The following is a 15720-nucleotide window of genomic DNA, read 5'->3' on the forward strand; positions in this document are numbered from 1 at the left end:
GTATCATTTCTATCTACTACATACCACGTTTCTTTGTCTACGTCACACCTTTCATTCCTAACCTGACAATGACTCCCGACAAGAGTATAGCTACCACCGTCTTCTACAGTCTTTTCCCTCCAGTCATCAACCCGTTCATCTACTGTCTGAGAACCAAGGAGATCAAGCAAATATTCAGACGCTGGCTGCAGAAAAGAAAGGGTGTCATGCCGACAAAGCATGGCCAAATTGTTGCTGTCACCATGTCAAACTGACAAATCATCCATCACCCTGTACTGTTGTTTTGATGAGCATGAAATGAAATTACTCATGTGTATATGGTAATATATGCTACTATAATATATATATACTATATAAATATATATATCCTACTTTCACTCTATCTGTATGTGAACCAATAGTGCTTTAATTCCAGAATAAAAAGCCATTCTGCATCCACTGTATCCATAGGAAGACTTCAAAACACACGATAGAATAATATTAGACAAGAGCTCATAAAAAACATTTACACAGAGACACTTTAAAACAACAGCATCATAGATTTACTCCCAAGCTATAATAAAATAAAAATGGAAAATCAGTGTTCTTGGGGGTACAGGACAAATGTAATAATATCAAGTAGTTTTAAATGTTGATAATGATGTCACTGTTGTAAATGTCAGATATATTTAAATGATGCTGCAAAGTGTTTACTCATTCAAACTTACACTGCTTTTGAAACAATAATTTGCCTGTATGAGGAGACTGGTATATTGTTCAGAGGCCAGGCAGCAGCAGAACTGAGTGGTTTAATGTCACACAAATAAAAAGACTGTGCCGTCCTGAGTGGTGCTACTGTAACCACAATCCTCTCTGCCTGCACCCAGACTCTTTCTGTGTATGTGTGTGTAAATAACAGAGGAATAGTTGTATTCATGTTGAATATCTGGCCCACATTACAATCACTGTGTGTTGAACACAGCATGACTGCAGGGAGGAGGAGAGGAAAAAGCTACACAGGGGTTCAGTGAAGGCAACACAAGTACAGTCATCACCTTCTAGTGAAATATTTTCTTAGCCCTCTCATGCTGTGCTGTCAATCACTCCAATATATATATACATGAGTAATATATATACCTAAAAATACTCCCACAGTAATGTAGCATCTTGTTTAGGAGTTATAACATGTTTGCAAAACTGCTCTCAGATCAGCAGGTTGGACTGTACTCTGTTTTCAACACTGTTTTTCCTGCTGCAACTTTGGCCTACTGGCTGTTATGCAAACTGGACAAGTGACTCGACAGCATCACATGGTTGCCGCAGAAAAATTATACTGCATTAAGACTTCATCAGCTTGAATATTGAGTGAAGTGCTTAGTATTTACATCTAAGAGGTGACGACTGAGAGAGGCTTTGCAGATAAAAAGGAATAATTTCTTGTGTGTGTGTGTGTGTGTGTGTGTGTGTGTGTGTGTGTGTGTGTGTGTTCATGCATGACACAGAGAGGCCAGGATTCACACCTTAGTGATAATCAGTCCTTTCGTTGTTACTTTTCCTATATAAGAATACACAAACAATCAAATATCAATAGGCAGAGTCTTATTGTTACAAACTGGAGATTTTGCTTATGCTCTCCAGTCTTCTGGAGCTGACCCTATGCCAGGTATGTACGCTACACTGTTAATGGATCTAATCTGCTTTTTACATTATAAATACTGAATGTCCATAAATTCAGAAGGATCAATCTTTTTTTGTCGCTTTGTACTTCAGGCTTCTTCTGACTACTTCTCTCCGTTTGCTTTTTGCAGTCCTCTTGAGTAAGAAGTTCACAACTGAACTATACTTTAGTCCCGCGTTGAAAACTGAAACAAGTCTCCCTAATGAGGCTGTTAATGAGTTGTTTGTCGACACTGCTTTTGCAGGATGATGACACATCCAGAACAGTTAGGTATCACTTTGTCCCAGACTGCAGGGGACAGTCAAGAGAGAGTGGTGGGGTAATGTTAGGTAAGGTGGAAGACATTGCCTCATGAAGTTAGTTGAGCTCCTGTATTACTTATTTGTGAAACTAATCTGAATCATCAGAGGAAAACTCTTTTCAGCAATGGAGCGAATTAGTAAATAAACTATATTCTATTTCCCAGGTGTCAACAACTCAGCTGAATTCTGACCATCAACCATACAGTCTATGCCATGAACTGGAATTGTGCATAATGGGTAAAGTAAGGGTTCACATAAGAATTAAATTCTCATATTCTACAATTCTCAATCAATTCACAAATACCAAACATCACTTTTCGTAATAACTATGGTTAATAATGTTATATTGACAGAACTGAAGAGGTGGAACTCAACTGCACAGGCAAATTGCAGCACCAATATTATGTGAATACTTCACTTGCCATCACCTAATCTTCGCTGAGCACCGAGCTCCAGGACTAACAAACAAGACTAACTGGCCGACACACATTGCGCTATTTTACAAAACTTCAGCTAAGTCTCAACCAACTCCTGACAGCAATTACACTCTTGTTTCAATCTTCTCATACAAGATGTTTCCAAATTGATGCAGTTATTTTTATTTTATCAAAAATTGCATTTCAGTGTCCTAACGACACAAGTACACTGAAGTAAGAGCCTAACAATTGTGCCACCCTTTGTTGAGTCAATCATTGATGAAGGGCAGTTTAATGAAAGTTATGCAAGGAGAGAAAGGTTACATATCCACATTACCTTGCAAGATTTTCCCAGCTGGTCAGGAATTTCGAACCAATGATGCTGTACTCACAAGCCCACTTTTCTCATTTCCAGGCCTCTCAAATGTATTGACACCTGAAAGGAATGGTTTATGATTTGTCAACTTCATGTCAAGATGTGCAACAATAGGTCTCATTAAATTACTAATTAACTAGCAGAGCATTTCAAGTCTGTTCTGCTTTACACATGACAGAAAAATATTTAACTAATTTGGAGGTATATAATTATTTATGTTTGTCTCTCATTTTTTTTGCTATATTCTAAATAATTAGCACGACAGAGATTAACTTAACCCAACTCCTGCTTAGTAAATTCCTGCGATACATAAATCATTCATGTCTTATTAATTTAATTTGCTGTGACTAAAACTGTATCAGAACTTCCTCAAGAGATTATTGAAGCTCTAGGGACACGACACATTCAAATCAAATCAAGATAATATATATATATGTTTCCAAGCTAAAGTCCATGTATAGGGGTCTTGCATGTAGACCAGAGACCATTTTACACAAAAATAGATTTTGACTTTGGCTTAGATCAAATTGATATTAGACTTCATATGGACATTTAAATTCATCCATGGCACAAAGCTGTCTAGTTCTTGACTATCTTAAATATGACTCATTTGCCATGAATTTTGAGTAAATTAAGAGTTTGAGTCAAATTCTTTTTTAAAAACTAAAAAAAAAAACATGGCTGTCCACGAAAAACCAAACCACTCAGCTCTGTTCAGTCCAGCAGAAAATATTTTCCTTCAAGCAGAATCCCACAGTTACAGGACATTTTGTTTGGAAAACTAATTCAGCAAAGACTGTAATAATACAAAAAACCTCTAGTGGCATAAAATCTTAACACAGTGCAGACCTGTAGCAGAGATGAGATGCTGTGGTTTCCTAACGTGGCAGGGCTTCATACATTATTATCAAACCAATTTATGAGCCATGTTCTTGCCTTTTGGTGCCACTGGTCAGCAGGTGTCACTGATTGTTACCATGGAAACAAGGCTTCAACTTCTTCCTTCTTCTTACTTTGCTCTTACTTCTTACTTAGCTTGCATGGTTGTAAGGAAACTAACATTTTACGTTTAAAATATAAAATATGTCTGTCTTTTTTTTTTTTAAAAACAATCTAACTTGCATTTACATTAATAGAAACAGATACAATTAAGGTTGCAACTGAATCTAGGAAAAGCACTGAACTCAACTTTTTAGACCTTGCTATGCTGGGTTTTAGTGTTGAAGTATTATAGCAGTATTACTGGGATGCCTAACACCCTTTCACAACAATAAGTGGATCAATATTGTTAATTAATTCCCAATAATCTGCAAGTCATACGTTGTGAATAGGACGCTAGCTAGCTTCAGTGCTGTATCTTCGAATACAATGTTCTCTTGTATGTTCCTCTTGAAGAACTTAAACATATATTAGTTTGAAAACACTTCAAATTAAGTAAAAACCTCACCTTTATGGCTTGCATGAGAATATACTCCAAAATTGTTTGGTGAGGGGTATTTTTTTGTCCACCGTTTTTGAATACTTCCTGTCCAACGGTAGACGTTGTTCTCTGACCGTTAACGTTACCAACTGTCATTTTAGTTCGGCCTGGCCATCTTCTGTGGCCCACATTGTTCATATCAGGGTATTTCGTCTCCTAACCGTGACATCATCAGAAAAAATCGCCAATCACATAATTTAAAGACAAAGGTTGTGCTGTTATTTCCGTTTTATTTACTTGTAAAATTATCACTCAGAGAGGAAGCTTTAAGCGACTAAATATCTTTCCCTTTTCGTCACTTATTTCATCAGTTTTCACCTACTGTATTTCCTTAAATAGTGACTGGGGCCTTCACTTACCTCTAGTGCAGGAGGTGACAGACTTTATTTAGAGCCAAAATCACAATATTTCAAATTCCTTCTGTTTTATATATTGACCATACCAGTATTTTAGTCTTGTTTTCAGTTGCTAGCTCATGCGGTTAATACCAAAGATCCTCTATACAGCTAGTATGGTGACTAGTTGTGGCAACTGCTGTTTGGTGACAGTCCAGCTACTGTGCTGTTAGCAGTGCAGCGCCGGGTAGCGTTCAACAACCGAGTGGCTAGCCCGTTAGCTACACCTGCCGTCTGAGAGAATGCTTTTTTTTTTTCACAAAACTTTATTAAACGACAATGAGTAGAATATACAGACAGGTGCTCAGTAGTCTGAGACAATGCTTCTGGAAGCGAGAGGCGGTAACGTGACGTCAGGGTTTTATAGTAGGAGGAAGTCCCTCCTCTAGGAAGCCGATGTTACGTCTGTCTACCAGTCAAGACTGGTGTAGTGTAAAATAACTTTTGGGGGGCAGCGCGTGTCCCATAGTGAGATACCGAAACGAATGTTGAAAGAGAACAGTATTTTAGTGTCAAGCCCTGTTTTCAGTTGCTAGCTCAAGCGCTTAATACCTACTTCTTCTTCTTCGTCTACTTCTCTGAGTTTACTGGCGGATCGCAAACAACTTTATGGTGCATACCGCCACCTACTGTACAAGCATGTGCAACATCATGTCATTTTACTCTAGCGCTTAAATGGTACCCACCAACCTATTATTATTTAAGAAAGTAAAGAGTGACGGTTAATACTTTCCTGTAACCGTTTCAAATTAAACGCCCTCTAGCCCCCTTCACATTAAAACACATAATAAACCCATGTTTGATATTATATTTATTTGATATTATATTATATTTCATATTATAATTTCTCCTCTCTGTACTGTAAGTCTGCATATCTATGTGTATTTTCTGCTGCATTCAGTATATAAATCCTGCTCTCCTGCTGTTTTTGTTGGTTTGCTTTGTTTTGTTTTTTTAAGATCTATCCAAATCTACAGGAAACATTTCCATATTGTGCCTGATATAGTTAAATTAAACCAATATCTCATTCTAACCTCAACACACCAAATATAATCCTATGTTTAATTTTTGGGGGAGGCTAAATCTAAAGTAGGTAAAGTAGAGCTTACAGTGCATTTTTTATATATTATTCTACCATTATATTACATGATTTGTGGCGCCACGGGAAATGTAATGAACACACTGCATTGATATTCATATCCATTATAACATGCTGACTTTGTGTCATTGAGCAATTAGTCAGGTTTTGGATCCACTTCATTCAGTTTAAAAGTAAGAGAATACAAGGCTTTATTTTATCTTTCGACGGTACATTTGTCATGGAAAAGTTAATTAGACAACCAGAGTGTGCTTTTTTTTTGTCTCCATTGGGACAAAGTTGTATAAACATACTTCCTGCCTGTCACAAAATCTTTATAAAACTGAGAGCTGCTGCTTGCGTTCATCCTACTGTGAGGGCCATTCAGTAAGGTAAGCACTGATACATCCCAAAGTCTATGTCCCTCTCAGTCATGTGCCGTAACTGTACTGCTAATACTGTCTGCCTGACTCTGCCTTCAGTATGTTTCAGGTGGATGAGAACTACACACGTGTGTCAGAGTTTGTTATTGTGGGCTTCCCAAGTCTCCAGCCGGAGTACTTTGTCCTAGTGGCGTGGTTCTTCTTCTTCCTCTATGTGACCACAGCGGTGGGCAACCTCCTGCTGGTAGTGATGTTTACTTTGGAGCGCAGTCTCCATGAGCCCATGTACATCGTCATGGTCAGCCTGGCCCTCTCAGACATAGGTAAATAGGATATCATTTGTCTCACCTGCCCCCTGTCTTCTGCTCTCAGGATCTGGTGTATTAGGTGTTATACTGCTTTTATAAAAAATAAAAATTACTCCTAATAGTTATCACTTGGCTCTTTGAAACAGTGAAAGAAACATTGATGCTCTTAGTAACTGTGCAATTTACTGTCGTTGAACTTTATAACAGTAGAGGCAACCTGGATCGCCTAGGTTTGAAAATTAATGTGATCTTTTATGTTATGTCTTTTCATTTTTTCTTCCAGGAAAACAGAAGAACTGTCTCGTGTGATCTGCTTTGCCTTGACCTCTCTCACTTTTCTCTTTTTCCTGTAGGTTTTGCCACAGTGGCTTTACCCAAACTAATTGCTCGCTACTGGTGGAATGATGGGAGTCTTGGCTTTCACACTTGCTTCTTCCAAATGCACATGATCCACTATTTTGGCTCCTTGAATTCTCTGATTTTATTGACCATGGCCCTGGACAGATATCTGGCCATCTGTTTTCCTCTCAGGTGAAAAAAATAAGGTTGATTAGTCTCATCTCTCTTTTCTTTCCCCCCACTCTTCTCCTGTCCATCATTCCCTCTCTTTCTGCCTCTCTTTCTCTCCTCAGATACCCGACAATGATGACGAACCAAACCATGGCAGGCTTGACTCTCTTCTGCTGGGGGATAGCTCACATCTTCCCTGGCATTAGTACCATCAGCTTTACCTTGATGCCGTTTTGTGGACCCAACAAAATCATACACGCCTTCTGTGACACCATGTCGCTCAAATCTCTAGTGTGTGTGGACACCAGTCGACAATACAGTCTTGCCTTTGCTTCAGCGATGTTCATTCTTTATGTTCCTTTAGCATTCATCATCTTCTCTTACATTTGCATCGTCATCTCAGTATTGCGCATGGCCAAAGGACAGGTGAGGCTCAGCTGTTTTTATCCTTCGATAATGGTGTATTCTTAAATCTTGTATGTGTGTCAGATTAGGCCAGATACTTTCATAATTAAGATTACAATGCACCAAGTGCTCCATCCTAAAATTCACAAGGTCACAGACTTTGCTAGGATTATAGCATTTTATCTTTTTGTGCAGCAACTACTACTTTCCTAAATGTGACATGTATTTTCTATCTTTCTATTTTATTATTCATAACTCATTTTAACCCCAAGCTGCTGTTCTCCTCAGGGGAGAATGAAGACCTTCTCTACCTGTGCCACCCAAGGCTGTATCATTTCTATCTACTACATACCACGTTTCTTTGTCTACGTCACACCTTTCATTCCTAACCTGACAATGACCCCCGACAAGCGAATAGCTACCACCATCTTCTACAGTCTTTTCCCTCCAGTCATCAACCCGTTCATCTACTGTCTGAGAACCAAGGAAATCAAGCAAATATTCAGACGCTGGCTGCAGAAAAGAAAGGGTGTCATGCCGACAAAGCATGGCCAAATTGTTGCTGTCACCATGTCAAACTGACAAGTCATCCATCACCCTCTACTATTGTTTTGATGAGCATAAAAATGAAATTACTTATGTGTGTATATGGTAATATATGCTACTATATATGCTACTATATATATACTACTTTCACTCTACCTGTATGTGAACCAATAGTGCTTTAATTCCAAAATAAAAAGCCATTCTGCATCCACTGTCCATTTCCTGCATTAAAACGTAAACAAATGCTTCTAAGTCCTGTAGTTTCAGACTGAACTGTTATGATGTGTAACACAGTAGGAAGAAGCTGAAGGTTTGGGAGTTTTGGGACACAGACAGCATCAACATAATTTGAAACATTTTACTATCTGAACAATTTGGTGCTCTGATGGGAACGTACTGTAAGAAACAGACGACATTTCAATCCGATTGTCAATCAAAACACACACACACACAGAGAAGCTGCAGACATTTCTGATACAGCCTGTCAAAACCAAAACAGACAAATGTTTAATTGTTGCAAGAAAGAGACACAAAAGCAAAAGGGTAGAAGAAGGAATCCATACACATGACCTTTTAGTTTTCAAACAACTCTTTTCCTTTACACACTGAGTCGAGAGTGAATCCAATGTACAGATTTTTTTTACTATGATCAGTGTTGAACGCCGTTTATTGAACCGCTTCATATTTTTTAGTGAACGCTGAACTGAACGATTCAGTTTCGAATGATGAACGTGAACGTGAGCCGTTTTACGTCAGTTTAACGGCACTCCGCATGACGTCTCCATGGATACTGCCCAGCTTGCCCGGTGTTAGCGGTACAGACGGTAGAGACATCTCCTACTACTGAAGCCAATTTGTTTGAGCATTTGAAACACTTTTATGAACAAACAAGTGAAGAACCAGACAGATTATATTTACATTCTGATTTTAAATGTAATTCATGTCTGTGATCCTACACAGAGACATTTTAAAACAACAGCATCATAGATTTACTCCCAAGCTATAATAAAATACAAATGGAAAATCAGTGTTCTTGGGGGTACAGGACAAATGTAATAATATCAAGTAGTTTTGAATGTAGATAATAACATTTTTACTAAAAAAAAAAACAGCACCAATATAATCCATCTCATATAGTATCAAACTAATTACTGCACACATTTACAACACTGACTGTTATATTGATGCTATACAGGCAATTTGCCAGAAGATGGCAACATCCTCATGTCTTACTGTAATAGGTTACACACTGAGCAAAGAAAATCATCTCTTGCCATGTTGTTTCACTTGGTGAATGTTACCCCATAATTATGTTTTTGCCATATAATCCATCCAAACTTGAGTAATGACTGTGTAGCTTCCAGAAAAGGGGTTCCCTATACATCCCCACCCTGCCAGTATTGTCCATTTTACACTCTTTTGTTGTAGTCAGATGTTTGTGTCAAATACAGGAAATCACATCAGTTTCATTCATGTTTGTAGATGTAGTCGAGCTGTTTACTTATGTCACTGTTGTAAATGTCAGATATATTTAAATGATGCTGCAAAGTGTTTACTCATTCAAACTTACACTGCTTTTGAAACAATAATTTGCCTGTATGAGGAGACTGGTGTATTGTTCACAGGCCAGGCAGCAGCAGCACTGAGTGGTTTAATGTCACACAAATAAAAAGACTGTGCCGTCCTGAGTGGTGCTACTGTAACCACAATCCTCTCTGCCTGCACCCAGACTCTTTCTGTGTATGTGTGTGTAAATAACAGAGGAATAGTTGTATTCATGTTGAATATCTGGCCCAGATTACAGTCACTGTGTGTTGAACACAGCATGACTGCAGGGAGGAGGAGAGGAAAAAGCTACACAGGGGTTCAGTGAAGGCAACACAAGTACAGTCATCACCTTCTAGTGAAATATTTTCTTAGCCCTCTCATGCTGTGCTGTCAATCACTCCAATATATATACATGAGTAATATATATACCTAAAACTACTCCCACAGTAAGGTAGCATCTTGTTTAGAAATCATAACGTCTGCAAAACTGCTCTCAGATCAGCAGGCTGGGCTGTACTCTGTGTTCAACACTGTTTTTCCTGCTGCACTTTGGCCTACTGGCTGTTATGCAAACTGTACAAGTGACTCGACAGCATCACATGGTTGCCACGGAAAATGATGCAATTCATTTTTTTATTTTTTCATTGCATTAAGCCTTCATCAGCTTGAATATTGAGTGAAGTGCTCAGTACTTACACCAAGGTCTCCTACTGCACCAAATTTAGTGTTGCCCCTCACTTGTAAATCACTTTGGATAAAAGTATAAATGTAGTGGAGTAAAAAGTACAATATGTCCATCTGACATGTCGTGGAGTGTAAGTATAAAATAGCATGAAATGGAAATACTCAAGTTAAGTACAAGTACCATAGGAACGATGATGTAGTATTTCAGTACGTACTTTGTTACATTTTACTATTATGACTACCGCAGCTATTAGTTCCTGTAAAAGGAGAATGAAGCAACCATGTTTTGTGATATACAGACCAAAAGGGACATTAAGTGGTTAAGGGACATTAAGTTAACCACGTACAATGCATCAATTCATCAGTAATGATAATGAATAAAATTAATGTAATATATATGATAATATAACACTCTAAAAACATTAATTCTGCATAGTGACTACTTTTGGTCCATTTTACTTGACCACACTGTACCTTCATTTAGGTAAAATTCTGAATGCAGGAGTTTTACTTGTGGAGTATTTTTACATTTTTACAAAGAATCCAGCTACTTAACTCATAACTTCAAATGAAATGAGTCAGCTGATTTACTGATTTACTGTAGCTGTAGTTTTAACGTGTATAATTTCTAACTTAAACCAAGGTTTCTCCAAACCTCATCTGCTGACATTTTCCCCAAAGGACAAGTCATTTATCAAGTACAATTTCTCCATAAATATATTCACTATCCACTGTCACGTAGTCGTCACAAAGGGGAACTTCAGCTGAGTCAGCCATAAATACCCATCTGATTTAACAGTCTGTCGAAACACTGTTAAATATCATTGCCTTGTGTCAACAGTCAACGCTGTCAAACCCAAGTTACACTGTTTCAGGAATTTTATGATCTAAGCGCAGGGAGTCATGACAGAAGGCAGTGCACTTCAATAACCTTTATTTAGTTTACAGATGTATTCCATTTTGAAGTTTGGAGGAGGGAGAGGGAGCATTAGTGCTATTTACAATTGGTTTGAAAACGTTTATCTCTGTACAGATTTGAACCCTGATCAATATAAACAATATTTTTTTTAAGACCTAGTGCTGTTACAAAGCGATTCTTTTAAAGCAAAAAACCACAAAGAAAAAGGATTACATTAAATTATAAACAAATGAAAAAAATATAATAATAAAAGAGCACAGAAGAAAGAAAATAAAAGTACAGTCTGTCGATGATTAGGGTGGTTTTGCTGCTGTTAAGCACGAGACATTGTCAGCGAGTGACTGTGAACTGGCTAGAAGCTAACCGTATACACAATCATAGACTAAACACCAATATACTGTATATCAACAAGATCTAGATTCATCATGTTCTATATAAGATTCATATTAAATATATTCTACACGTTACCTTAGTTTGGAACATTACTTCCATTGGAAAAATATAAAATAAAACCATAAAACTTTTTATACATTTTTATTAATCTGATGAAGGAGCACATGCTTCAGTTGTGCAAAATGGACTTATTAATGCAGAGAGAGAATAAAGGAGAGAGAAAGAAGCAAATTAAGACAAATAAGGAGCTTTTTTTCCATTCAGAGTTAATTTCCCTGCTAGAACAGCAATTGTCAGAGAGAGAGATCCGAAACAACACTGTTAAAAAAAACGGAGCACAATGAGCATTTCCTTGAGGAGGAGGGGGGGTTGCATCAGGTAGGGAAGAAAACTGACATGATGTTTTATTAATCACAACACTGGTCGGTCAGTAATATGCATGGACTGTCAAAACACAGTCACAAATGTCACGGACAAACAAATAACCAAAAACAAGACCACCAACATTGGTTTGTTTGTCTATTTGTTTGCTTGTTTAGGCTTTGTTTGGCTAAGATGTGACGACTGAGAGAGGAGGATGTGTTCGGTCTCTACAGCGCTTTGCAGATAAAAAGGAATAATTTCTCTCATGTGCCATTTAAGGGCACGTGCAGAGGAGGGCAGTATAAAGGACACAGTTGTGTGCATGTGTGTGTGTATGTGTGTGTGTGTTTGTGTTTGTGCGTGTGTCCTGGTTTGAGTTCTCTGAACAGGCACATCTAAGCTTTATCTGCTGCACTGAGGGAGATCACACAAGCACATATGGTTGGATGTGTAGCCAGGGTGTCATAATCATGTGTGTGTGTGTGTGTGTGTGTGTGTGTGTGTGTGTGTGTGTTCGCATGTTGGTGAGCTGTTAGTGGTTAAAATTGTCAGCGGTCTGTATGAGAAAACAAGGCCACACACACAAACTCGGGCACTGCATTACTATTACAACCAGCTAGAATGAGGAGCCAGTTAGGGACTGAGTTTGAACAGACCAGTTGTGGATGGCTTGACAATGTGTGTATGTCTGCGTGCATGTGTATGGCAGAAGGCTTAAAAAGGTGTGCATTAAGAAAGAAAGAAAAAAAAAAAAAAAAAACCATGCAAATCCAGTTCCTCCCTCAAATTTTCAGTTATGACAAAAAAATCAAGTACAACAAAGGAATCAACTCTATCGTTAATCAATTTCCTGCTCCCAACTCTGAGTCCTGGATCAGCCTGAGCCTGCTGTCTTTCCATGAATGTGTGAGTGTATGAGAGAAGGAAGAAAAAGAAAACGAGAAGAGTGTGTGTGTTTGTGTGCGTGTGTGTGTATGTTTCGTTTTGTTTTTTGTATGCATATCTGCTTTGTGGACAGGCTGCAGGACAGGGGACAAGCTCATTAGGTCCAGAACGTTGAGGGTGAGAACAGATGAGAAGGGTGGGGGGGGGGCCGGCAGCGGAGGTGTGTATTTACAGAATGACACAGCAGTTACTCTCCCCGGTCTTCTCTCTATTCCTCTGACCTGGGAACACACACACACACACACACACACAGTCAAGGCAGGTAAACAGCCAAATATATATACGGTGAGAAATCGTTTGAAAACATTTTACTTTTAAATGTGATTTGAGGTCAGTTTCACAAACATACTGGTCTACAGAGTTAAGCCAGTCATGGAGAACGTCCACATTAAGCAAAGGAATTTGTAAACTCATCTTTTCAGCCCTGGGTCCAGACTAAAACAGCTTTTTATCTCCTCCAAACTGGAACAGACTCCAGATTGTGTAAAAAAAGCGAGTTGGTGTTTAGGGTAAACGGACGGCTGTGCGCCAGTTAAGTTAAGAGGGCATCCTTCAGTCGCCTCTGACTTTCACTCTGATCGTTCATCAGCTGAACATGAACCACTGATTATGTAGCAGAGTTGTTGCCATTTATCTGGAGATACAGTGATTTTGTCAGATGATGTTGTGATTTTATCACCGCAGCTCAGCAGCTTCAGAACGACTGCTGGTTAACATGCAGGGTTAATGGGCCACAATTAAAATCACAAAGTCATACTTTTTAAGCTGTCTGACAACAAAAAGAGAAAAATATGTAAATGAAAACGACTATACTGTGAATTCATCCACATTAAATCACAGTGCAGGTGACCACAGAGAGCAGATCAAGGTGTGGTGGGCTGAGACGTGGCGGAGTAGCCGGCTGGGTGTGGAGCCGCAGCGAGGGTTATGTGGCAGCAAAGTTACGAAGACCACTTATAACTTATTCTGTAATCATGCATTTAAAAAGGCAGAAAAGTCACAAAAGGTGAGCTGTTCTATCTGTTCCACTGTTCGGCTGTGATGCAGTTTTGTTGTTTGCCAACTGAAAAGAAGGTGAAGAAGAAGAGATTTAGCCGCTTTGGTGTTGTTCAGGCGTTTCACCGTGAGCAGAGGTCTCGACAGGAATGATCTGGAAACACTAATGTGAGTTCAAATTGTTTTCACAGCATTTTCAAATTTGGACAACTTAACATAAACATTGTGCGGTAAGATAAAAGCGCCGCTGTCTCATTGATCTGAACGTGGACGCTCTGTCGGGAATGGAGGGTCCGGCAAAAAAAAACACACAGGCTTGGGTCGAATCACGCACAACTTTTACTGTAATACCAGTGGGATGTGATTGACGGCCAATCAAAAAAGAAAAAACTAACAAACAATCCTGTTTATTTATTATAAACCAACGTGTAGCATTTTGGCTTCACTCGTGGATCTGTTAACTCAACGAGGACCTCGGGGATTGTACTTCATGTCTCACTGGTGCCTGACGCCACACGCCCCCACCACTGCAGCCCCTTGTGTTTTCTCTGCTCTTTCTTCACTTCAGTTCACAATTGGACTTTGTCTTGTAATTGCTCATCCAGGAAACACAGGTTTTCTTCTGGAGTCAGGTAATTATTTATTTTACCTAACCTTACCTTTCGTTCATTATACCCAGAATGCATTGCAAATTAGTCCTACTAAAGTGTGCTTTGTGCGACCAGCGAACTTAGATGTGTCTCTGATCTCTATTTGTTAGATCTAATAATCCACAGCCGAGGTCAGCCCCCGTCTCTGCATAAAATCACCTCATACTACACAATCACAAAAAAAGAGACCTGTCACCTAATATGATTTATATTAGCTGTGTATTCTGCACAATGTGCTGTATCTTGGGGATACATTTAAGGGAGCCAATTATTTGCACCAGTGGCTCTTCCTAAAACAGAAGCCATGTGTGGAGATAAATAATGGCTGGGAGAACAACGTTTAAAGTTGTTCAGAGTGTGAAAGCCGTCTGAAAAGAAAGAAGGGAGACAGAACGCTGGTTACCTTGGGAATTTGGCTCAGGCAAAGTCTCTCTGGCAACTAAATGCATCACTGTGGTCTTCCCCAAGGGCAGTTTGAGGGCTAGCAGGGGGAGAAATGAGAGAGACAGACAGAGAGTTAGAGGTTATTCAGTGAACGACAGTAGATCTGTCTTTACAAAGTCAGTCACCATCAGTGTCACCTGACGCTTCAGCTGTTCTCTGAGATAGCAGAATACAAATTCTGCTACACTGGAAAGAGTTAAGCGTTATGGTAATGAACCGTAGATAAAGAGCTACATTTAAACTGCTTCAATAATAAGCTGTGGCTGAAGGTGTGAAAATATATGACTGTAAAGTCATTTTATTTCAAAATAATAATCTTTGCAGGTAAGGAAAGAGTCTGAAATGGCCAAGAAGGTAAACCTTTATGTAAAGCAAGTATTTGAACAATGGCAGTTATTTCACACAGGCTGATTGGCTGCTGCTGAAAGTCATAATGTTTCCCACTGCATGAAATGTGTAAATCACTCAGCAAACTCTCGATAGAAAATCAAAATCAAATCAGAATCGAAAATATTTGGTGATGCCACCATCATATGTCATTTATTTTGTCCCAAATCAATGATTATCAGAATTAACTATTGGCATTTTCATTTTACACACAGGAAGCGTTTGATCACATATAATGCACATGTAATGTGTTTTCAAATTCAGTGATTTTTTCATGTATTTGCCATATTGCAATATTGAAAATATACTTGTCGATACTGTAATATTGATTTCAAGCATACTGGTGTCCTACTTTCAACCCCATTACCAACAACAATAATGTAACTTTGACAAAAACACAACTGAGCATGGATTACCTGTCTAAAGCTGTTCATCAGTGTGTTTTTATACCAATATGAAAGGAAATCAGCGGCTGCCAGGAAGACGGGTGAAATGCATTCTTCTCCAATTATTTTATGCTTTGTGATATAACAGG

General features: G+C 38.7%; 1 protein-coding gene across 1 annotated transcript in view; it reads right to left on the minus strand.

Annotated features, from left to right (window-relative positions):
* Positions 1–11005: 11005 nt before the first annotated feature.
* The window catches only part of ubl3a (ubiquitin-like 3a), a 34260-nt gene continuing 29545 nt past the window's right edge, over positions 11006–15720 (minus strand). The window contains exons 4-5 of the mRNA XM_023416592.2: positions 14758–14835; positions 11006–12929 (exon numbers count right to left, since the gene is read on the minus strand). Coding sequence (XP_023272360.1) covers positions 12877–12929; positions 14758–14835 — 131 coding nt within the window. The 3' untranslated portion in view covers positions 11006–12876. The remainder of the gene's footprint in view (positions 12930–14757; positions 14836–15720) is intronic.

Source organism: Seriola lalandi, unplaced genomic scaffold (assembly GCF_002814215.2).
Source record: "Seriola lalandi dorsalis isolate HSWRI2012SDOR001 ecotype SW California unplaced genomic scaffold, Sedor1 jcf7180002054567, whole genome shotgun sequence".
NCBI classification, from domain to species: domain Eukaryota; kingdom Metazoa; phylum Chordata; class Actinopteri; order Carangiformes; family Carangidae; genus Seriola; species Seriola lalandi.